The sequence below is a fragment of the Saccostrea cucullata genome, unplaced genomic scaffold (genome assembly GCF_032062105.1).
Source record: "Saccostrea cucullata isolate Sc308-1 unplaced genomic scaffold, CSIRO_AGI_Scuc_v1 ctg9363, whole genome shotgun sequence".
Lineage (NCBI taxonomy): Eukaryota > Metazoa > Mollusca > Bivalvia > Ostreida > Ostreidae > Saccostrea > Saccostrea cuccullata.
Window position 1 is genome coordinate 21,033 of NW_026931380.1, and position 26,314 is coordinate 47,346.

The window sequence follows — 26,314 nt, forward strand, 5'->3', positions numbered from 1 at the left end:
TTCAGCTTTTCTGACCCAAAGGTTCGTGAGAAGATCTGTAATTTTTTCCCTTTATATTTCTATGTAAACCTTTGAGTCCCCATTGTGGCTCCGTCAAACCCTAGGGGTCAATGATTTGAACAATTTATAATCTACACTAACCTAGGATGCTTCCACATAAGTTTCAACTTTTCTGGCCAATCAGTTCTTGAGAAGATTTTTAAAGTATTTTTTTTCCTATATATTTCTATTTAAAACTTTCCCTAGTGTGTCCCTCGCGCACCCCCTACCCCAACCCGGGGGGGGGGGGGGTTCATGATTTGAACAATATAGAATCTACACTACTCCAGGATATTTCTACATAAGTTTCAGCTTTTCTGGCCCAGTGGGTCTTGAGAAGAATATTTTTCCTATGTATTTCTATGGAAAACTTTGAATCCCTATTATGGCGCCGCCCAACCCCGAGGGTCATGATTTGAACAATTTAGTATCTACACTACCGCAAGATGATTCCACATACGTTTAAGCTTTTCTGGCCCAGTGGGTCCTGAGAAGAAGATTTTCAAAGAATCATTTCAATATATTTCTATGTAAAACTTTGATTCCCTATTGTGGCACCACCTAAATCCCGGGGGTCATAATTTGAACAATTTAGTATTTACACTACGCCAGGATGCTTCCACATAGTTTTCAGCTTTTATGACCCAGTGGTTCTTGAGAAGAAGATGTCAAATGACCCCACCCTATTTTTGTCTTTTCTTGATTATCTCCCCTTCTGAGAGGAAGGACCTGGCCTTGATTTTAATAATTCAAATTTCCCTTTACCTAAGGATGCTTTGTATCAAGTTTGGTAAAAACTGGCCCAGTGGTTCTTAAGAAGAAGTCGGAAATGTGAGCAGTTTACAGGCGGACGGACAACAGATAAAATGTGATCAGAAAAGCTCACTTGAGCCTTCAACTCAGGTGAGCTAAAAAAGCGTTGAAAATAATGTATAAAATTTAAAACATTATCAATTGCAAAAAAAGTGTTAAAAAATCATTTCAATAACTTCAATTAAATTTCATTAGACATGGAAAATATTTTACCGTTGTACGAATTGTCGATTTTGCATCTACCACGTGAACGAAGACATCTGCGTCTTTACAATGGTCAGAAATCAATCTGTCATGCTCCCTTGATCTACTCAATCCTGGACTAAGAAAAGAAGAATACTTTCCAAAGAAATTGATATATCTTTGTTTTTCATATATTGTTATCATAGGCGCCAAGTACATTTATTTTTATGACATTCACTTGCACCCGAATTTTATTCGGGGCGTATATTGTTTTTGTCCTGTTGTCAACTTTTACCTTCGCCATAACTTTTGAACCGAGAGAGGAAGAGACTTTATATTTGGTACATGTATGCATGCTCAAATAATTATGCACTTTCGACTGACACCAAGGTCAATGACCTTGTGACCTATATGCTAAAATTAGCTTTTTCGAACTTTTGCCATTACTTTTGAATCATAGGAGACAGAGACTTCATATTTGGTATGAATACTCCACTGGGTAAGTTCTTTCGAATGTCAAAAAGGTCAATGACCTTGTGACCTTGACTGTAACCTATATGCTCAAAAACTATTTTTCGAACTTTTGCCATCAATTTTGAACCATAGGAGATAGATACTTCATATTTGGTATGCATAATCCACTTATTATGTTTTTTAGAATGCCAACAAGGCCAATGACCTTGTGACCTTGACTGTAACCTATATGCTAAAAATAGCTTTTTCGAACTTTTGAACCCTAGGAAATATTATATTTGAGACTTTCTATTTGGTATGCATATTCCACTTATCAAGTGCTTTCAAATGAAATCAAGGACAATGATTGTGGGACACTGACTGTGACCTATATGCTAAAAATAGCTTTTATGGTATCTAACTCTGGATACACTCATTAACACCCCTACTAATGTGTTCGGATGATATTCTTTATCGCTGTTAAGTGTAGCGTAACATCCGAGTGGTCAATTTGACCTCTAACGAGACCAGCCTCGAGACCGTGCGAGATCTGCACCAGTTCCTGTAAGATTTAGACAGGAAGTATATGTGTGTTTTGGGATTTATGCATTTAATGTAAGTAAAGCTCATTTTATTTGCCTTCATTCAATTGAACTTTTTTGCACATAAAATTTGATTCAATTAGTCCTTATTTCTCGAATTCTATCACCTCAAACACATGAAACGAGAAACATTAAATCAGGTGCATTTAGAGTTATCGTCCTTTGTTTACATGCCTCCACGTGGGTGGAAAAATAAAAATCTTTTGGTGTTATAAAAATATATAGGGCTTGTCAATGTTTTTGAATTAATATACTAAATTATTTATGTTGTTCTTGGTGTTGTGAAATATTTTACCCCAGTATTAAAAGAAGTGAAAATGATTCAATGTGCAGAAAATGTTATAGTCTGTTTTACTTCTTACAATAGCAGATACACAATTTCTCAGTTACTTACATGCAATATACATCATTACATGTAATAAACGTGTGAAGAAGTGCTTAATTAAATGAATATAGAATGAACGTGACATTCAAAAGATTAGAAATGGTAAATGACAATGTAAACAACCCTCAAGTGATCACCTGGTGATTATTATTCAGGCGTGGATCTAGAAATTTTTTAAGGGCGAGGGGGGGGGGGGGGGTGAAGAAGGAAAGAGTTTAAATACATTGTAAATTACGTTTTACTTAAACATGTAGATGTAGTTAAATAACTCAGTAGGATACAGGTTGGAGTGTGGTTTTTAAAAATGGTATAGGTTGATCAACCTTTGAAAAAAATACTTGTATCTATAGATTACCTTAAATTTTTTGAAAAAGTGAAAAGTGAAAAATAAATCTTTGAACCTGTAAATTCTACTATGTAAAGAAGTAGGGTTTCATTTTGTTATCACAACCAAATTTCTTTTTATATCACAACATTAGCCTTTCAATGAACATTTTCTATAGTAAGAACAAAATACACTGTAGAAATTTGGGTATTTCTTTCTCTCTCTTATTTTGCAAATCAAAAGGGGGGAGGGAGTGCAGCGAGAGCCAGTCCACCTGCCCCCTAATAAAAACGTCCTGGTCAAAGTGTCCCCTAATTTTAGTCAAAGCATCCCCGGATTTTAGTCAAAGCGCCCCCTTACATTATTTTTATAGAAAAAATACCACCACCAAATATTACTTGAAAATTATTTAAATTTCCTTGATCACAATCTTAGATGACATACAGACACTTACTGTAAAGTACTAAGTACTGAACATGAATGGTACTAGTAAGTAATTTAATTGATTCATTATCATGCCAGGAGTGATAAAAGTATTTCAAAAAGTCTGTTAAATTCTTATAAACTTAATTATCTCACAGTCATGATGGTGTGTGTCAGTGTCCCTTATGCAAAGAAATACATGTATAATTGCTTTAATAATTTCTCTTAGTATATTTTTATAATATTTTAGATGTTAATGAGGCCAAAGTTTTTATTTTTTTTGGTTTACGATTTTTTGACACAAAAATATGCATTGGGTGGTCGAAAAATAAAAATAAAAATAATTTGGAACCTTGACATATTTTTTTCTCGAGTAGCATTGAAATGTATTCAAATAAAAATAATAAACACACAAGATTTTTTAACTTTTAATTATTATTTATTCTTATCATTCGGTTTTAAATTCGGTTTTAAGTCAAGAAAAAATGAATCACACGTCAAGTTACTCAAGAACAGAAATGGGAGTAACAGGCTCTGTTACTGTTGATGGTTTTCATTCCTCCGACTTACAAGTCTGAGTTTCCATAATAGACACATATTGCACTGGGACAAATATGGGTAAAATTAAGCAAATTGGCTATTCTCTGGTCAGCCTTTCCACTTACGAAATTTTTTTTGAAACTCCGAAAGTGATTGCTTTCACAACAAACCTTTACCTTTAGATATTGTGTCCAGGGACCGACCTAGACCCACTCGATTAAGGAGACTTCACTTCTCCCTTAAAGAAATTTAAGGAGAAGTTTTGAAATTTAAGGAGACTTCTTGGTGCGTATATGTGGCACACTTTAATCGTTATAAAATTATTACATTTCAAAAAATTTTCTATATAAACATTATATTTAAAATGATTAAAAAAGATAAAAAGAATCTTAAAAGATATTTCCCCCAAATTACAAGGTATATAAATATCTAGAAAAAGTAATAAAACAGCATTGACATTAAATAAAATTTACTACTACTACTACTACTAAACTGTACAAGTTTCTTATTGTCAGATTAATTGTTTATCAAACATTTTTTTTTCATTTCTAATATAGTAGTACAATCTTAAACTTCTAAAATTTCTCTTCTCATTAGATTTCCAGGCTTTTGGCAATCCAGGCATAGTCATAATTTTGTTAATTTCTCTTTAAACTTGTTTTCAATATAAAATTCCGTTAGACCAATCCACACTTTGCAAAAGTTATGTCCCTTGGCCGCCATCTTAGGGGATAAACCCATACAATCCACACAGTAGCCTTTGCAGTTTTCAGGTTTGTAACTTCGTCATTTGACTTTTAAAAAGCTCTGCCTTTTGTGTACTGATTGCCCCAAGATGGGGCTACCCACAAATTGAAAGAAAAAAAATTTAACACAATGGATTTATTACAGCACGCCCAAATATTTGATAGCATAAAGTAGAGAATTGACGTTTCTTTCCCTTTTGACCTTTTGGTTGACCCCGCTAAGGGAAACAACTTTTGCAAAGTGAGGATTGGACTATAAAAGTTTTGATGCACACCTGCATGCTGATTGAACAGCTATACTTATATTTATCGAAGTGTAACTTCTTAGAAAGCTAATAACTTCACAATTTATCAGTAAAAATATGTCTGTATTCACAGCATGAATTAATTATTTGACAATAATAAAGATCTAAAATCTTCTCCAACATCTTTGGCATGACATCGATAGCTGTCCAGCTGTTTTGCGTCTTGTTGTGTATAACTTGTAACGATGGACTTTTTCATACCCGGAAGTGTAAAATCTAGAGGAGTTCCGACGGAGTATTCGATCCATTGGTCATTGGCAATGTGGTTTGACAATCTGTATTTGTAGAGTTCATTTAATGTCTGTGAGAGTTTGTGTTAATGATTAAGATGTGTTGTAAATTTTGGTTTGGTCAAGAAAATTTCGAGCCAGACACATTATTTTTATTTTCGTAAATAGGGAAAAATAGGGTCGGCGGAATCGTAAACCAAGAGAAAAAAAAACTTTGGCCTGACTAAAATGATTGATCATTATCGAATAAAATATCTCTCACAGACATGATGCAAAAGGCTAATTTATCGTCATCTTAAACATAGGATATGGAGATAACGAACAGATTCAATATCAAAGTCCATAAAACAATACAAAATAGGAGCAGAGCAAATACAGACCTCCGAAACATCAGAGGTTGGATCAGGTGCCATGGTGGAGTGAGCATCCCCTGCCGACTGGTCGCACCCGCCCTGTGCTCCTTGTCATGATTACGGAAAAATCCGTCGTCAATTCAATGTATAAATAATGGGTTAAGAATTTGTATGAAAAACATCAGTCAGCATTTACATATTGTAAATCAATTGTAAATCAATATTATTTACAATACATGTATGTAAATCAACTTTCAATTGCTTTTCTTGGCTTTACAGCATTTTAAGTCACATAGTCATGATAGTAGTATAATATGATAATAAGGACTTTCAAGTAGGCATAATTCTGCTTCAGGCATAGTTTTAGTTTTTAGGTGTCATTTATTTTTCCAGGGGTAGCTTCATTGCATTTTTTCGCCTCAAATCCATGCTTGACGCAGTGGTTAGAGTGTCTGCTCTAGAGTCGCGAAGGAAGAAGTCAATCCTTACATCACATGTTCGAATCCCACTGTGGGATTTGGAGACGGTCCTTCAGATGAGACTGCATGTATAAACTTAGGTTCTTTAATCATGTTAATTGTCACAGTAGGTGCTGGCACAAATAGATCCCTCAACAATTAGATAACCTTATTTTGACACAGAATTGACTCTGATTTTACTTTGTCAGTGTACGTCGAGTGTACAGCAATGAAAACTATACCCATCATATCTAAAAAATTTTTTGTGTGTGTTTTAGAGGGAGCTAGTGTCAAAACCCCCACCTCCCCACCTGAATCTGTGTACCTGCTTTATAATTTTTGTGATTAATAAATGTATGTGCTTGTAGTTATCATCACGAACATTTAATAAATAAGAGGAAAAATAATCTTTTGCAAAGCACTGAATAGCACAATATTAGGCCAACTGATTACTCATTTAACATGTTCAAATCCTGTTCCAATACACGTACAATTTAATTTTGCAAAATTTGTTTTGTAAACTTTGCTTAAATTGGGTATTAAAAGTTATTTTATAGCAATATACTTGTTGGACAAGTTCACTCAGAGACAAATTATTAAGATTTAACCTTTGATAATGATGAATAACATCTACACCAAATAAATTTACTTTTGGCATCTTACATGTGACTTTTCTTATGCAAATTTATATACAAGCTAGCTATTTGTCTAGTAATTTAAATGATATTTTTATGCTAGTTCACACATTTTATAAAAGTCAAAATTTAGTTTTTAAATGAAAAGTTCCTACAGAATTCTAAAATTTGAGGTATAAATTGAGTCTGTTAATGATCCTGTTACAATTATAGTGTAGCTTGGTAATTAAAGGTGTATTGAGATATAATTTTTAGGTAAACTCAGTAATATATATATTTTAAACTGCATTCAGTTCAATGAAAAATGAAGAAAATCATGCAGGTGTAAGTGTTGGAGTTTTCCTCTCTGTCTCATACCAAGAAATAAATCGATATTGCCATTGAACATGTTGAACCGTATGTCTCTCAGAAAACTTTATTTTTCATTTTCTTCTTCAATCTGCTTTAAAATGATATTAAACTGAATAAATTAAGGTATCATCATGATTATGGTTACATTTGACATGATTGATTTCAAATTTTTCCATGAAAATTCTTCATTTTCTGCATAAAGAAGAGGGAAAAGTAAGTTTAATTTGATCTCCATAGAACTAGCTAGCAACAAAAGGACAGTAATTACTAGATCTTGATCACTGTAAGATATTACTTAAATGGTTTTATCATTTATGCAATATTGTACAACTTTTGCCTTCATATTGATTAACTTTTATCACTGAGCCTTAACTTTCAGGTCTCTACAGGAATGTTATTTCACATCAATATTCTGATTCTGTCTGCCAGTCGCCCATCATACCCCTAATATATTGAAACACGGTAGTGTTACAGGGATTTGGACAATCTATCATCTACAGGATGATGTCAGGATCACAAACAAATAAGAAAATCTGTTCAAGAACTTCAAGAAACTGTCCACTGAGACATAAAAACATGTACAGAGGCAATTTCAAAATACACGCAAAGCAGGATTTGTCAAAGGTGTAAGTCCCTAGGGCCAGAGGCTCAAGGGAATTTCTGATTAAAATTTGTCTGTTGTGAATATTGTTGCCCTTGTTGTCATCTTTGTATATAAACTTTCACATTCTCCACTGGGCCACTTTCAAGTCACTGGTGTGACCGGTCGACAGGGGATGCTCACTCCACCATGGCACCTGATCCCACCTCTGATGTTTCGGAGGTCCATGTTTGCTCTGCTCTTATTTTGTATATTGTTTAATGGACGTTGAGATTGAATACTGTTCGTTATTTCCATATCCTTCTTTCAACCAACTTGGCACAAAGTATTCTTGAACAAGGGAATAAAGGTTATAAGAAAATGTTTAAAGAAAATGCAATGCCTCCTTCCTAAGGATAGTCCAGACATGAATGCTGTCTTGACATGTAAAAATGTAGCATATATAGATTTAATTGTTATCATTGCCCTGGAGGATTGAGTACAAAGCCCCAAAAGGTAGGGCGACAAAAGAGATAAAGATTTTAGCTCACCTGGGCAAAAAACTCAAGTGAGTTTCTTTTATCACCAGTTGTCTGGCCCAGAAAAACTGAAATTTATGTGGAAGCATCCGTGGGTAGTGTAGATTTTAAATTTTCCAAATTATGACCCATGTGGTAGGGTTGGGTCACAATATGTATTACAGTGGAGGAATTTGATAAAGAACAGCATGGTCAAAGCTACTCAGGTGAGCGATGTGGCCCATGGGCCTCTTGTTTAGTACAGTTAAGTGTACACATGTATATTGAGGATATTCAATGTTTTGTAGTTGAATATGTAAATTATTTCATGAGTGGGACAGGATATTTTGTCTCATGAGTGAAATAAATTCCATAAACATTGAATTTGCTGTTTATTACATTTTCTTTGATTTTCGAATTCCCTTTGTCTACGTCTTTTTGTAATGTAGTCATACGCTACATGACATCATAGTTGAGCGTTTAAGACGTCAGCTTAAAGTGAAAAACATTGTAAAGATAAATTTCAGCAATTAGCATATTTGAGGAATGTTTGCAGTCTTTATCTCTGTCAGAATGGTTTATTAACTTGTTCTCCATTTTATAACAGGCCAAGGAATATTTTTTACAACATTCCTTGTAATGGGAAGGAAAATTGAGAGTTTTCTCGCACTTCTGCATGGTATTTGTTACACTGTGAAAGGATATCATTTTGATAACCTTTCACACTGTGAAAGAATATCATTATGAATGAATTACAGTATTTCACTGTTTAAAATGTAAAATATAATGAACTGGTGTATCTAATGTACATCTCAAAATTCTCAAAACACAAATGTATTTTTTAGCTGCATGTACGTCCTTTCTGTAACTTCATGGCTTTTTAATTCAGAAAAATACAAAATTCAGTACTGAAGACAATATTCATTGATAAATTTCTTACACATGACCTTCTTTAAACTTCCTTGACATCAAAGATTGGAAATTAACATTACAATACACACTATTTCAAATGCCTTAATATTTGACTCTATTTATAGGTGTTTTTGACAAAGATGCTGGTTTAGAACCTTTGTGGAGGTGGATATTGAAACTTCTTAAAACTCTTGAAGGATGAGGAAAAGGAACCATTGAAATGGAACATGTTGGACAGGGTTATCAAGGTAATATTGTTGATTTTGAACATGCATGCAAAAATTTGGTATGATATTGCATATTATATTAAGAAAAGTTCAACACATGCCGTCATTATCTTATATGTATTTAAAGTATGCCCTTTGTCCATTAAGAAATTTTAAAATCTTTTTAAGAGGCTGATTGTATGAAATGATACATAAATTTGCAGAATTGCTTCACTTTTTTCTTATTTATTAAATTCAAAAATGAACGTATGAAAATGTAAATGTCACATTGGAGAGGATGTTCAGTATTTTTAAATTGGATGTTGGAATTTGTATCTCAAATGGGAGGATGGCTTTTCAAAGATTTAGGGTTTGATTGAGATCAGTGATTTTCTTCAAGAAATTTCAAGAATTTTCAAGAAAATGATGCATTTGCTATTACTATTAACAAATTTTAACTCCTCCTAATATCCAGAACTTACAAATACATGTACATTGTACTTTTGAAAACTGATTCTTGTTAGGTACATTCATATTTGGCCCAAACCAATTGAAGGTAAAATAATTTCAGGAGAATGGTTACAAGAAATGACACAATGACAATCTCATATTCATGCAAAACTTTTCAGTTATTTTTGCAGATTCAGATCTGCACATTTATAGGAGTGGATATATGAGTGTTTTTGAATTAAATTTCTGGAATTCCTGACAAGAAATGGCACAAACTAATTCACAAAATATTCATGTATCCACCCCTATATACTGATTTGACATTGGCTTCTTATTTTTTTTAACACAGAAATATAATCTGACTTAATATTGAGACTTCTTTTTTGAATGAACTTCACCTAAAAATTAGTCACACTTTTCATGCGTAAAATGTCATTTTTAACATGTTTAAAGAAAATATGGTTGTATTTTATTTTCAATTGACATGTCTCAGAGGAGCATCATGGTCCATATAGGCTATAGCTAGCAGTCAATTATAAATCTGAGTACATTTTACACAATGTATTGCTTGTTTATTTTAAAAGTTACAAAGTTTTATGTATACAACAACAGACTGATGTGATATGCTGTAAACTCCTTGTTAAATGCAAGGAATTTATCATTGCAATTTTGCATGTAGCATCACTTGCAAAATAAAATGTTTCACTTTTATTTTTATGGTACTGAAACCCATGCACATTCTCCTTATCAACCGCCCATTCACAAATATATATTCTTGCGATATAATGTTTTTAAGAGTTATTTTTCAATAATAAGTACTCATAAAAAATAAGGAATCTGCAGTATGTACATGTATAATCTTTGAATTGATGTTTGATTTTTTTTTCGAATCCAGATCATGCATTTATAAAAGATGACAGAATATCAGCACTGCATTAAGATTGGAGTTGGGACCTTGTATTTTTTTACACAGAAAAAAAAGAACAGTTGCTGAATGAAACAGAGGCTAGCAGAAGCAAATGCAATTAGCCCAAAATAATGGTGATCAATTTTGAATGATTTTAGTCTCTGGTTGAAATGATACTGATCCAATTTTAGAAGTGGTTGACAATGAATACTAAGTATTTTGTTGTATGTAAGTATAATGGCTTATTTTAAAACTGTATAAAGCTTGCAATGTTTATGTCAAATGTAATGATATTATGTAGGAATCAATTTTTTTTTTAAGGATAAAAGATGTAATTTTTTTTTCAATCAGAATTTCCTAAAAAGACTTTCTAATGTAAATACATGTATGGATAATAGAGATTATAATCTTTTCTTTTACTGTCATTGAAATACTGTAGTAATGACCTGCAATTTTACACCAAAAATGTTTTAACATAAAATTTCAAATTTCAAGGTTTTATGAAGTTTAAATTGCAGCTTATATTGCTTTTTATTGAACTATCTCCCTTAACCTTAGATTTGTTCTGCATTCTATGTAATAAATTTAGTTTTGGAACATGTGAAAGGTCTTGTTTTGAACTCTGCTGATTTTAATTCAAGCAGAGTAAATGGGTTTAATACATGTACATCTATATTTCACAAATGAAATGGCTATTTTAAAAAAATATATACATGTACATGAAAATCTGTACAAATAAATGATCTTCCCAAAAGAGTCATTTCCCTTGTTCACAATGTAAAAAAAAATCTGAATGATATATATATTATGCATGACAGTTTTACAAAAATCAAAGAGATAAATCTGTAAATTTTATTTTATATGTTTTAGAAATGTCCTCATTGTGTCCAGTATCTGCTTTTCTTACTAGTATTAATGATGTTGAAATAAACTGTGCTAATATTAAAAAGTATTTTTATATCATGATTATATATTGAACCTTGTTCATTGGAGCTGTGGCCAGAAGTGTTTTGCCAATACAGCTAGGGGTTCAAAATATTTCACAGAGTGAGATTAAAATATAGAAATATATTTATTATGGTGAAACTTATATTTAGAAAACATCTTGTTGGATCTTTTCTCAAGTATGATCTCAGTTAAAAGGAACTGGTTGTACTAAGAGCTTACATGTACTTGTATATATTCTACATATTTATTTAAATGCTTTTGGGTCTAGGAAAAAGGCACAATGTGAAGAAATGTGAACATTTTTAGCCAAACTTGACATTGGGGACAGGGATATACTAAGTATATGTAAGATCATGATCAAGTGACACCTACTTGTAACAGTTAGCTAGATTTAAAAGGGTTAGGTTTTGAAGTTTGCTAAATCATTCTAGGTATGACTAGGAAATTAGATTTGTGTGTGTGTGTTTTCATACATGTTTTTTTTAACCCCCCCCCCCATTTTTATGGTTTTATGATTCTGACTAAGGGTGTTGGTATTTAACACCCCCACCCCCACCACTCATGTGGACAAAGAATTCCTGGAACCATCCATGCCTTCAATAAAAATATCCTTAGTGCTCTGGAATATTTATTAAATCCTAGAGGTAGGGTTGAAAATAAAGAAGTATGAAAATGGGAGAAAAAAAATATTGAGAAGCAAGATGGATGGGTCTCATCCCTCCTTTCCAAATAAAATGAAGTTGGAAAAAAGAGAATAAATTGTGTTTGTTTCGGGTGGAGGGGGTTAATTTCCTGCATGTCTAACCAACTTGACATGTTTAGAGATCCAGGATCTGAGTTTCTAAGTCATTTAGATTGTTTGTAATTCAATATTCATTAAAAAATATTTTTGTATCATTTAATATTAATTTGATATATACTTATAGCACTAGCTCTGAAATCCAAATAACTCCAAGCCCCCCCCCCCCCTCCCCGGATGGATGTATTGGATATGGAACCCTAAGTATTAAATGTTCCTGAACCATGATGACGATAAGCTTGTTAACATTTGATGTGTATCTTTAACTGTATAAAGGAATTGCTCGTAACTGGTTTGACAAGATCTGGGTTATATACAGAAAACAGACTATAGGTATGAACGTTCTCCTTTACTGCGAACCTAATGACCTTTGACTAGTTCAAGAAAAACCACGTGATGTAAATTTAAATAACAATAACATTAGTAGGGGTGATTAAGGATTTAGATGAAAAACAGGGCACTTCCGGTAAAAATGACGGCGTTTGCCGATGTCGTAACACTGTTTCTGTCTAAGAGTTATCGACCGTCGTAAACAAGCATGGCTCTTCGTCAACACGGCTTGATAGACGCTGGCATTATTCATGCCATCAGATGAGAGAAATATACTTAACAGAGGAAAGAACAAATGTTAGATTGATAGAAAACCATGATATAGTAGTTTTGTGAGACAAATTGCTGCATAAACAATCTTTTCAAAGTAAAATACATACTTGGGTTTTTCCATGTTACCTTTATTTATATTTTAAAATAGCACATCTTTCGATGTGTAGAGAAAATGAGGTAATTTTTTTTTATTTCTTTAAACTATGTAATATTTTAACAGATTTTCGTTATTTCTAGTTCGTTTTTCAGTAGAAAAAAACACATGGAAGTGTGCATCTATCATCATGTTAATTCGCTATAATCATGTTAAGATCTAGACCGCGGTTACAGCTATAGATCGGTACATGTACATTGCCATTCGTTTGCATAAAAAAAATTCCCTGAGTTTTCTCTGATGAAATAAAAATATTTTCTGGACATAACAGATGTTTTTTTGTTGTATAACTACATGACTGTATACTAAGGTTGTTTTTCCAAAATAAAAAAAAAAATCTTCCTGGTTCTAAATTAAAGGTATTTAAAATACCCGTAACAGAGAGGAAATTAATAAAATAAAATTTAAAAAAAAAGAACAAAACTTTTAGGACTAAATAATTTCTACTATTATTTAAAAAAAATAAAAAAAAAATAGGGAAACACATTTTGGTTTTTTAATCTAGGTATTTATTTCATAGAGAAAAAAATAGATGGGTGGGGGGTATCATAATAAATATTTATATTAAATTGATTTCATTTTCATGATTTTTTGTAATTCTCTGTACATATGAGGAAAAAATACCATACTTTTAAACTAAAGAACAAGATTACATGTACATTTTTTTTTATCTCCCAGAATTGTTCTTGTACGTTAAAGTGTATAAATACATTGGGGTTTTTTTTCAAGGTTAAAAGGACAAGGACATTGTTAAAAATGTCATAAGGCTTATTTATTTATGTTGTTTTATACACTTATCAATATATAAGTATGGCATAATCATACTAATAGTGTTGAGAATGAAAAGTTATATTTGTGTATCAGCAAACGGATACTTAAATTGGGGTAAGGGGTAATAAATGCTTAACTATTCCAAAATATCCTGGTAAAAATATTTTATGTATTTTATTTTTGTACAACATTGATTTAAGTCATTTTCTATCGAAGTAATTTTTAGCCCACTCTTTTCTTTTTTTAATTAAAAAAATTAGAATTAATTGTTTTTATAAGAAATACACACTTAACATTGAGTAACGTATTTTAATCTGGAAATTTTACTAGTTAATTGTAACTTTTGAAAAAAATCTTTTATTATGAAGCGTCTATGTTATTTTTGTTCATCTAAAGTAAAATTACAGTCTGAAAATGAGTTTATTTCACAGAATTCCTCTTCTGGTATAACACACCCTTCACTGTTTCCGACAGTGAGGTATGATTTGAAAATTCTACTTTTTTCAGATATGTCTGGACAAAACTTTATGTAACTTTGGAATTAAAGCCTCCAAACACTAAAGATAAGGAAATATAAAGTAAAATTTCATTCTTCAACAATGCTTGTTATACATTTGATACCTTAAACCACTCCTCAGAAACTTACTCATTTACAATTTCAGAGGAAATGCAATTAAAAAGTGATTAATGACATTGTCTTCTACGCTAATCTATCTACACAACCATTATGTGGCATGCATGGCCCTGTTTTCGTTTATTTCTAGAAACAGTGTCAACACCCTGCTCGCCGAGTGGAGAAGACGAATTAATATATGAAACGTATATATTAAATATCTGTTTCGTACTTGGATGGTCGCCCGCGTGGCGCATTGGTCCGAGCATCTGCTCTAGAGTCGCGAAGTAAGGAGTGAATCCTTACATCGCAGTTCAATTCCCATTGTGGGACGTCGAGACCGGTCCTACGAATGGGACCGTATAAACAGAGGTCCCACAGTAGGAGCTGGCACGAAAAAGACCCCTCCCTGCTCAATGGCACTGAGTGCCGACTACAGGAGAAGATTTGCAGCTCTGCACCGGCAAGTGATGGCTTTTCAATATAGGTGTAAAATCCTCGAGGGACGTTCAATCAAAATACAAACAATCAATCATACTTGGGTATTTTACTTGAAAAAGACAATAATGATAATCTTTTTACCAAGCTTTATTATAAACGTGATTACTTTTCTATTGTCAACTTCCCTTACTTATGCAATTATGTACCTATATCACCTGCACACGGAGTTTATATATCTCACTTGTTTCGATACGAAAGAGCATGCTCTTCATGTAAAATTTTTCAATAGTTTACCTCATGTTACATATTATTTATAATAAATAATATGTAACATGAGGTAAACTATTGACAAACAAGTTGATGGAGCAAGAATATCAGCAGCCTCGTTTAAAATCATCATTTCGTAAGTTCTATGGTCGATACAATGACCTTGTCAGCAAAACCAACTTATCATTACTTAATTTTGCTGACTGACGTTTTTCATACTAATTGTTGGTCCATTATTACAGTACGAATAAACGGATTTTTCAGGTAATTCCTGTTCATGACAAGAAGCACACGGCGATGTGACCAGTCGACAGGGGATGCTCACTCCTCCATAGCACCTGATCCAACATCTTTTTTTTAAATTTTACTCAATGAAAAATTGACCCCACCTTTGATGTTTTGGAGATCTGTAGTTTTTTCCTGCTCCTAATTCATAGTTTTATGGACTTTTATATTGAATACTGTTTGTTATCTCCATATCTTTCTTTCTAAATACGATGAGACAATTTTTAGTGATTAGTATATTTTCTATATATAAACAAAAAAGGCCTTGTTTACATTATGAAGATATTTAAGTACTGTATCTCCTTCGGTAAGCATAAATGATGATCACATTTATGTTGATCATTACATGATGCTTTAGATAGGATTTGTTAAAATTAAAATTGTTTTCAAAAAACAGTTGAAACTGTGTCCACGTCCCTTTAACATCAAATGTCGTAGAATCAAATGTTACTAAATGCTAAAAATCGCAAACGATTGTTGAACATATAGTAACCTGTCTTATCCAAAGTGTAAAGATTCTTTTATTCAGATGCGAGTTTTGATGAAATATGTTTCAACACTTAACTACGAATCTTTTTACGCAATGACACATATCCAACAAACTCTTTCATTACGTTCGTCAAGCAACATCTATACTTACATAATAAAACTTTTTATGTAAATAAAAACGAGAAATAAATACTTACATCTGTTTTTATCTACCTTTGTGTAGATATACATAGAAAAATAGAGGTACTAAGAGCAATGAGCTGGCTAAATGATACCCCCTTTTCTCCCCTAAATATATAAAATGGCAGTGTCCAAGTCTTGCTATGGGAACCCCGAAATATGTTTCGGATCTAAAAGTAAAATAGGAGGTTCGCAATGGCAAATGTAACTAGAAAGTCTGCTATTGCAAGCAATAGCGCATGTTGCCCCGAACTGAACAAGACTTGAATTTTTTGTTTGTATCTCTAAAACAATACCCATTAGCTAAGTTTGGACAACCATCATTTCGTATCAGTCCTTTCAGTACAAATCAAAGTTAAAGAATTTTCACTTTCCCCTGGTTTCCATGGCAATAATCAATTATTTGATCATTTTAAATGCAAATCGCACAATTACAATCACTTATCACTAAAAAAAGTTCCATGACCAATATTATGTTCAAGGGACCAGAGAGAACACTCGCGGACAAAGCTCGTCACTTTTCGAACGTCTCTAAGGCAATGGTAGCCATTTTGACCACACAACAAAACTACAACCAGTGGTAGTCCTTTGAGGAAAGTTTCAGGAATATTTTCCAAGCCATCTCCGAGAAACAACCTGGAGAACAAAAGCATGCGTACAATCGCAATATGTGCCCCCGATTCGTTAAGGGTGACATAATAAAGATTCCGTGAAACTTTCATCAAATTTTATTCAGTAGAATGATACGAGTTGCGGATAAGAGATGAGTACCCCAAAGCATTTAGACGGACGGACGAACAGCCAGACGGACATCCTTACATGTATTACTATATACCCTCCTGCTTTTCAAGCGAAATTATTAAATAATATCTGAAACCCATTTTTTTTTCATTTATGTAAGTTGTTGAATCGATTAGGTCGATAATATTTTGATGACCCATGGTTGCTACTTTTATGTTTAAAATATACGAACCAGTCTAGTATAATAACATCTTTCAATGCAGAATATTCGAGTTTTGGACAGGTGATGTAAACAACACGGTCTAAAGACAAATCCCCTCCTTGCTCATGGTCCAGATATTCCTTTAATTTCTGAAAAAAGGTCAGCTTTATTTCAAAACATTGTATTTCAGTGAATATGAGGAAAACAAATTCATGCACTGACTGCATTTTAAAGATTTTTTGTCATCAGCAGACGCTTTACAGTAAAGAAAATTGACTTTTGTTCTGGTAGCCTTTTACTCCTTTGAGTGCGTGGTGATAAGATTTGACTTTGTAAATTTCCGTTATATTACCGATATATCTTCCTCTTCGCCTTCATCGATTTTGAAAGTAATTTCTTCTCTTTTTCCATCATCAGAACCCTCGATTTTATAAATACAATTGGTTACATGTCCCATTCCCGAGGGTAAAAGTGTTTTGTGAAGGATAGCATTTACTGTTGTGCTCTTACCACTTGAAGTGCTGTAAAATATTCTTATTATTTATGACTAGTACAATTTAAACATGGAACATACACGGATAACATTATCATGTTACACACAAAACAGTCATTGAAAAGACTTGCTTACCTCCCAAAAATAGCCACCTTTAGCTTCTCATTTTTATAAAATCTTTTACATTCTTTAAACCAGTTCTTCGTTTTCTTGTACGTTTCAAAAATAGTCTTGTCATCATCTCGAGCTTCTGTTAACAAACAATTATTTTAATAATTTTTAAAATGGTCAAAGTCCAAAATGTATTGCGAAAAATTCTAATAGTCGATGAGTCAACAACAAAGAAACATATGGTCCACGGAGCACTCAAAATGCATTAGGCCAAAAACTTATTAAGGTTCTATGAAAAATATAAGACGAGTTCTATAATTCAGGGGTTTTTTTTGCATAAAAAGGCATTTTTGAACTTCATTTGACCCCCAGGGTGAAAATAAAAATTCATAAAACCTTACTGCATATCTACATGACACTATCTTTCATCTCCCCCCCCCCCCCAAAAATAATTAGGCTACTGTGTAAAATGTTAGAGGAGTTTTTAGACTGTGAAAGACGAACGGGGGGATGGACATAAGCTCATTCGGACATTCAAACAACTTCTTATTCCTGAAACTCTTATACGAAAGGTGATAACAATCGCGCACGACAATATTCTGGGAGGACACTTAGTGACTAAGATAGTAGACCGAATATAAGCAAGTTTCTTCTGGCCGAGCAGCATTTGATCTGGTAGGTCCTATGGGACCAGCTAGTGAAAAAAATGTATCAGATACATTTTTAAGCGCGGCGCACAGCGCTTTCTGTCAGCGTAAATCTACTTCCGTTCTGGATCCAGCACCACTATAAGCAAGTAAGATAACTCCACTTGTTTTTCTAAAAATATGCAACTGGAAATCCCTGATTCTCTTTCTGCTATTTTAGTGTAATGCTGCGTTAGGGGCATTTCTAATAATAGAAGATAATAAGTAAGGTTTAAGGATGTTCCACAGTTAAAAGATAAGAGCAGTTCTTATCATGCTCTTCTTTATACATTGTAGTTTATTTAAATCATGTCGACACACATTAATTTGGTACCTCGTAGCTTATAATTGCTGCCTCTATGGCGCAATTACTTAATTATAGAACCAGTATATTATTTATTATGTACATGCAATATAGTGATTGAATATTCATACGTACCCGGTACATGATTTAAAACTCAGATGGGATTTTGATAAAGTTTTAAATCTCAAACTGTAAGTGAGTTATTCAATAAAAGAAATCACATAAAATTGATTTACAATGTACTACTTACATAATATGGTACGTTCTATATATCCATATAAACTAAAATTATTTTTTTTCTAGACAATTATTTCAGGCAATGTAACTTAAACAAACCTTTCTATTAACATGCACCATTCTAAGATTTATCAGTGAAGTTGATTTTCGCATCTATGTATCAAGTAGTAACAGACTGGAATGCATTCAAGGACGGTCTTTTTTAATGTCTATACGTGTGTTGTACATAATTCGAAAGGAAGGGTAGTTTGTGGCTGTACAGACATGTAGAGCATGTGGTGGATGTGTTTTCAACGAATCCATTCAAACAGTAAAACTTTAAATATATTTCTTGGAATACATGTATTGTGCTCTAAAATTGTGCGTGTAGTGTGCAGGATATGGCGAAACATGCTAAAACTTTAATTAACGTTCTTAGCAATGGACAGGGATAGGGCTGATCAAATGTTAAGCAAACGGTGCAATACTTGAAGTAGGGAACTAGGATTAAATAGTGTATGTAAAGATGCGTCTCAGCTGTGTTGCCAATTCTAAAGGAGCTGGGGGGGTTCAACAAATTAACCATAAATTAACCACCAGATTTAACTTTTTTGTTATAAAATTTTGCTACAATTTTCTTATAAAAATATCGATTTAAAACATAGGTACATATATGTACAGAAAAAAGTACTATTTATTTATTTATTTTATTTATTTATTTTTTATGTATATCAAAGCACCTGGCCCCGGGATCATGAAACTAACTTAGACTTAAGTCAAAATTTCAATTATCTATAAAATCTTTAAATCTTGTTTAAGGAAACTCATAATTTGCATACAACAGCAGACTGATGATACAAAATCGGAAGGCATTTTCATTTTGGGCTGCTTGACCTCTAAAAAAATTCAGCATCTAAGGCATTTTTTGACTTAAGCTTAAGATGCTTCATGATCCCGGAGCCTGGAATTAGAATTATAGAATAATAAAATAATCTCAATGCAAGGAAGAAACGAAGGCATTCCGAATAAATCGTTCACCGTTCATTTTGCGCTCGCGTCAGCGCTCCGTTCGCGTTCTGCGTTCACTCACCGTTCACACAACGTTCACTAAGTTGCGTTCAGCGTTCGCACATCGTTCACTCACCGTTCGCTCTCCGTTCGTTCATCGTTCAGGTGGGATAGAAGAACGTTTCAGGGACTGTAGCAGAATTGTATGAAAAATCCTTGTCCGGAGCATATCTCCTCTCTCCTTGGCCTCATCTGGCTCATACTTCACTCACAGTGCCTTTTAGTAAACTGAATGCAGTAACCTTGAACCATGTATCTAGGTCAAAGGTCAAGGTCATAGCAGAATTGTATGAAAATGCTAGTCAGGAGCATATCTCCTCTCTCATTGGCCAACTATGGCTCATACTCCACTCACATAGTGCCTTTGGGTAACCGGTGTGCAGTGACCATGAACCATGTTTCTATGTCAAAGGTCAAGGTCATAGCAGAATAACATTAAAAACATACACTCTCTTCTCTCTCCTTGGCCCAATCTGGCTCATACTTCACCCACAGTGAGCCTTTGGGTAACTTGTGTGCAGTGACCTTGAACCTTGTTTCTAGGTAAAAGGTCATACTATGAAAAATACTTGTCCGGATCATATCTTCTCTCCTTGGCTCTTTCTGGCTCATACTTCACTCACAGAGTGCCTTTAAGTAACCGGTGTGCATTGACCTAAAACCATGTTTCTAGGTCAAAGGTCAAGGTCTTATAAGAATTATATGAAAAATCCTTTCTCGGAGCAGATCTTCTCTCCCATTTGTCCAGTGTGGCTCGTACTTCACCCACAGAGTGCCTTTGGATAATGGATGTGCAGTGACCTTGAGCAAATTTTCAAGGTCAAGTGTTAAGGTCAAAAGTAGTCTTCCTTTTTAAATTTTTGTCTGGAGCATATTTTAACTTTCTTTGGCTTAATCTGGAGAATACTTTACAGAGTGCCTTTGGATGAAGGGTGTGCAGTGACCTTGAACCATGTTTCTAGGTAAAAGGTCAAGGTCATGGCAGAATCATGTGAAAATCCTTGTTCGGAGCATATTTTATATCCTATTTGACCAGTGTTCCTCATACTTCACTCATAGAGTGCCTTTGGCCAGTGATTGTGCAGTGACCTTGAGCATTTTTTTTTTCAGGTCAAGGATCAAGGAAATAATAGCTTCCCATTTTATAGTCTTGCTGCATAATTTCTTTCCCTTCAGTCCACTCAGCCTCAAACAAATTGACTGGATATGGAACATCTGTGATCTTCCTTCCATATTATGATAGAGGATATGCAACAATTTTCATGGAGGATACATTTCATAAACTTTTAATTGTATTATTTTTCCGGGAGTACTTACTTTTTGTCCCCTTTAATCTCAAACACCTTAAAATAAACCCTTCTCAGTACAATACATTTTCATGTTCATTGCTAAAAGCGGGGCCGTTTGAGATTGCCACTATCTCAAAGATATCTAGTTTTAGTGGTTTTGGTCCCACCCCTCAGACCCCGGATGGCGGACAGGGACCATGAAAATCATAATTTTTGTTCCACTTCACTCATAGATGCCTTGAACCAAAATTTGTCGAAAGAGGTTGACTGTTTGCAGAAAAGAATGTGAAAATATTAACACGAAAACATATAGTAAAAGTAAATTTAAGAGTATGCCACCGACTTCATTGATAGATAAAAACGTAGGGGAAATTTATGTATAATGAGCTTCGTCCGTTAAGCAATTATTCAACGTTTTCACCCATCGATGATGCCATGGCATACTTTAACTAGACAGTGATTCCTTAAAATATTCTTAATCAAAAGGTACCTATGGATAAAGTTCTTACCATGCATAGCTTTGTCAACAGTTTGAAAAAGGTTTCCAACGTTATTGATGATATCCAAAGCACATCTTTTTCCTTCTGCAAACTTGCGAGAGTTATCAATGGATTTCATATTCGACTGAAATTTAAAAAGAAGCTCATGATAAACTGCTTTATTTGAACCAGTTCTTTGCTTAATAAGAACAAGACGCCAATGGGCCATATCGCATAACTGAGCATTGTGGCTAGAAAAAAAGTAAATAGAAGTTTATTAATGAAAAGTTTACTCCAAAAGTAGTCCCATGACCAATCATGGCTTTTCTATTTTTGAGATGATTTTTAAAGAATTTTCCTACATATGTCTATGTAAAACTTTGATTGGCCATTGTGGCCCCACCCTACCGCCGCATGTCATGATTTGAACAAACTTGGATCAAAACTACCTGGGGATTCTTCCATATCAATATGATCATTTATGGCTTTGCTATTCTTGAGGAGAAGATTGTTAAAGAATTTTCCTATATATTTCTGTGTACAACTTTAATCGTGAATTGTGACCCCATCCTACCCCGGTTGTTATGATTTGAATAAACTTGAATCTAAACTACCTGAGGATGCTTCCAGATAAATATGATCAATTATGGCTTTTTTATTCTGGAAATGATTTTAAAAGAATTTTCCTATTCATTTTTACGTAAGACTTTGATCGTCCAATGTGACCCCGCTTGACCCCCGGGTGTCACTGATTTGAACAAATTTGAATCTACACTACCTGAGAATGCTTCCATATAGATATGATCAATTATGGCTTTGCTATACTTGAGAGGATTTCTTAAAAGTTTTCCTATATATTTCTATGTTAACTTTGATCGGCCATTGTGGACCCGCCCTACACCAAGGGGTCATGATTTGAACAAGCTTAAACATACACTACCTGGTGGTGTTTCCTTAAAAGTTTCATCTTTCCTGGCACAGTTGTTCTTTAAAAGAAGATTTTTAAAACATGCCACCAAATTTTCACTAATTTTCAATTAAGGGCGTAGCCCTTCATTTGAACAAATTTGAATCCCCTTCAACCGTGGCCAAGAATGCTTTGTGGCAAGTTTGATTGAAATTGGCCTCGAGGTTTTTGAGCAGAAGCCGAAAATGTGAAAAGTTTACGGAGAGACAGACGGACGCCGGACAGAATGTGATCAGAAAAGCTCATTTGAGCCTTCGGCTTAGGTGACCTAAAAAAACTTCACAACTAAGTTCTGCAATATGCAGAATAGATGGTAGTTTTGTACTACACGATCATATTTCTAAAGTGTGTTGAGTAAAGTAGGATTCTTCTCATCTACTTAAAGAGTAAAAAAAATATGAGGGTTAATCCTGATACGGAGAATTTTTTTCTGAAATTATATAGTGATTTGATGAAAGCAAACATTAGTAAAATTTATAATGTATGTCATAATGCAACAATGTCCATGAGTGAAGAAGAAGATTTGAAAAGATTTAGTTTATTTTGGTGATTAACTTCCTCCCCTCAGGTCCCAGTGGGGCAGGGACTCCCGAGATTCATAAGTTTTTACCCGTCACCCATAGATACTACATTTTAATGTCAATTGTTTGAAAAATGTTAAACAGTTTCAGAGAAGTTGAAAATGTTCAAATGTTGACGACCGACAAAATCCGACGGACAACCAGAAGCCTCTGTCGAGACTGTAGCTCTACTGGTTTGTACTTATAACAAAGGATGAGAAAGAAGACATTGCCATCAGACTACAACTGTAGAAGGAGTAGGGTTTTAAAGGAATTTCATAGACATTTCTAATTTTAGTAACTATGGCAACACCGTTCATCAAAATCAGCTGCACTATTCTATGTATCTTAGTGTAGTCTGCTTGTGGGCCAAGTTATACTGAAATCAGATCAAAACTGTAGGAGGAGTAGCATTTTAAAGGAATTTCACAGAAAATTCTATTTTTAGTAACCATGGCAACACCGTTCATCGAAATCAAAAACCGATGCACTATTTCATATATCTTTGTGTAGTCTACTTGTGTGCCAAGTTATATTGAAATCAGATCAAAATTGTAGGAGGAGTAGCGTTTAAAAGGAAATTCACAGAAAATTCTATTTTTAGTAACCATGGCAACACCGTTCATCGAAATAAAAAACAGATGCTCTGTTTTATGTATCTTTATGTAGTCTACTTGTGTGCCAAGTTATATTGAAATCGGATCAAAATTGTAGGAGGAGTAGCATTTTAAAGGAATTTCACAGAAAATTCTATTTTTAGTAACCATGGCAACACTGTTCACCAAAATCAAAAACCAATGCACTATTTCATGTATCTTTGTGTAGTCTACTTGTGTGCCAAGTTATATTGAAATCAGATCAAAACTGTAGGAGGAGTAGCGTTTTAAAGAAATTTCACAGAAAATTCTATTTATAGTAACCATGGCAACACCGCTCATCGAAATCAAAAACCGATGCACTATTTCATGTATCTTAGTGTAGTCTACTAGTGTGCCAAGTTATACTGAAATCAGATCAAAACTATAGGAGGAGTAGCGTTTTAAAGGAATTTCACAGAAAATTCTATTTATAGTAACCATGGCAACACCGTTAATTTGGATCAAAAACCGATGCACTATTTTATGCATCTTTGTGTAGTTTACTTGTGTGCCAAGTTATATTGAAATCAGATCAAAACTGTAGGAGGAGTAGCGTTTTAAAGGAATTTCACAGAAAATTCTATTTTTAGTAACCATGGCAACACCGTTCATCGAAATCAAAATCGGATGCACTATTTTATGTATCTTAGTGTAGTCTACTTGTGTGCCAAGTTATATTGAAATCAGACCAAAACTGTAGGAGGAGTAGCGTTTTGAAAAATTGTTTACAGACGGACAGACAGACAGACGGACGGACGACGGACACCTTACTATCGCATAAGCTCTTCTGGTCTCTGACCAGTAGAGCTAAAAACGGATAGCAATAAATAGTAAAGTCTTACTTTTCCACTTCCCGGCATTTCTGTTATGCTTCTATAATCCAGGTGAGGGACTGTAAATTGAACATGTATTATTAAAATATAATACGTCCTACAGTGGTAGATAAAACATTTATATATAACTGCCTTATCTATTTGTAACCTTGACTTACACATGTACCAACAGCGCTTGGAAACGAGATAACTTTAAATGTTTTTTATTTCAATTCAGGTTATCAAGTTCTACAATGTCCGCTTAACTATAAATTATGATATGTAAAAGTGCTGGGAGCAAGTTGTGCGCTGTTTGTTTTCTTCCCTTTATTTACATAGTTCAATGCGTATAATGTTAATTCACGACGTTTATTAAAAGAAGGTTAAATTTTCATATAATTACTGGGCCTGGGGAAGTTGCTTCCAGCACTTTTCGGGTTGAAAAATTTGTCTTATAGAAAATACTATCACCTTTATAGTTAAAATTATTCGTTATACGGATGCTTTTATATTGATATAAAAGATAAAAAGATAATAGGGCCTTGCTGTTTATAAGATGATTTTTTTAAGGACACAGCCTTTTAAGTTCCTTAGAACAACTGAGAACCATTTAAATGACTCCCTGTTCTATCGATTGGTCATAATTTCAATAATTTTAATGCACATTACCTTTTTGATTCTTTTTATTGATGGTCAATCATGTCTTTTGTTAAAACGATTTTTGCTATGTATACCTCTGTAAAAACGTGATTACCCATTGTGGTACTACTCTTAGGTGCATTATTTGAACGAACTTGACTCTATAATTTCCCAAGGATGCTCCAGAAAAAAATTAACAATCTCATCTTTTCTCTCTAAAGAAGATTTTAAAAAAAAAATCTATGTTATCTTTCTTAAAAATTTAATCCTCTATAATGGCTCAACCCTTGCTCCAGGGGTCAAGATATGAACAACCTGAACCTACACTACCCGATAATGCTTAAATATTATACAAATTATTGCTGTTTTGAGGTCAATACAATGATTTAGCCATCTGAGGAGTACAATATTCACAATAATCAGGGAAAACTGACTGCCAAAAAGTAAAAAAAAAAAATTATTGTTGTTCAGTTGTCGGAGGGAGGTCCCGGCATCCTCTCTTACCACCCTCATCCTAAAATATATATTCGCTTTAGCTTTGTTTACATGAAAATAAAAATCATAGTCATTTAAATAGCTTTCCAAAACAATTTTAATCCAATTAAAATTAGATGTTAGATACGCACTTCAGAGGTCAATATCTATCAACCAATGAAATTGTCGCTGGCAAAATCATCGGATATTTGTTGACGCAATCGAAGGGAATAAGTCTAGAGTTGTTCCGAATTTGACCTCTAATGTGACCCTCTATGGGATGTTGTTAGATGTTAGTGTAGGGAGTATGCAAGCAGATCTAACATCTAATTTTATTTAGATTGAAACAATTTGTATCAATTTGGAATTTCCCAATCTATTTTAGATCAATGTAGAGGAAATAAATCCTTGTATTGACCTGGAACGTCACGTGTAGGTCAATACAACGTAGTATTTTTCTAACATAGTTGGATCTCAGCCAATCAGAGAGATGGAAATTATTCAATCATATAATAAACATGTTCATATGGAGCTTCTAGGTCCTCCGGACAGCAGTGAAATGCTCACGCATCATAAATAAAGCAGACTCATTATAAAAAATGGGGGAAAAGTACAGTGTTTTAATTGTTCCTAAATAATAACAAATGTGAGCATAGATCATTGTGCATAAT

The 26,314-nt window shown here is 33.6% G+C and overlaps 1 protein-coding gene across 1 annotated transcript; it reads right to left on the reverse strand.

Annotated features, from left to right (window-relative positions):
- Positions 1 to 1,065: 1,065 nt before the first annotated feature.
- Positions 1,066 to 24,578, reverse strand: LOC134232463 (transmembrane GTPase fzo-1-like; the record flags this gene model as incomplete). The annotated part of the gene is made up of 6 exons (XM_062714425.1): positions 24,561 to 24,578; positions 21,584 to 21,698; positions 17,536 to 17,650; positions 17,260 to 17,428; positions 16,938 to 17,056; positions 1,066 to 1,174 (listed from the first exon to the last, which is right to left on the reverse strand). Coding segments are annotated over exons 1-6 (645 nt in total), but the record flags the coding sequence as incomplete, so codon positions are not given.
- Between the last annotated feature and the right edge of the window lie 1,736 nt (positions 24,579 to 26,314).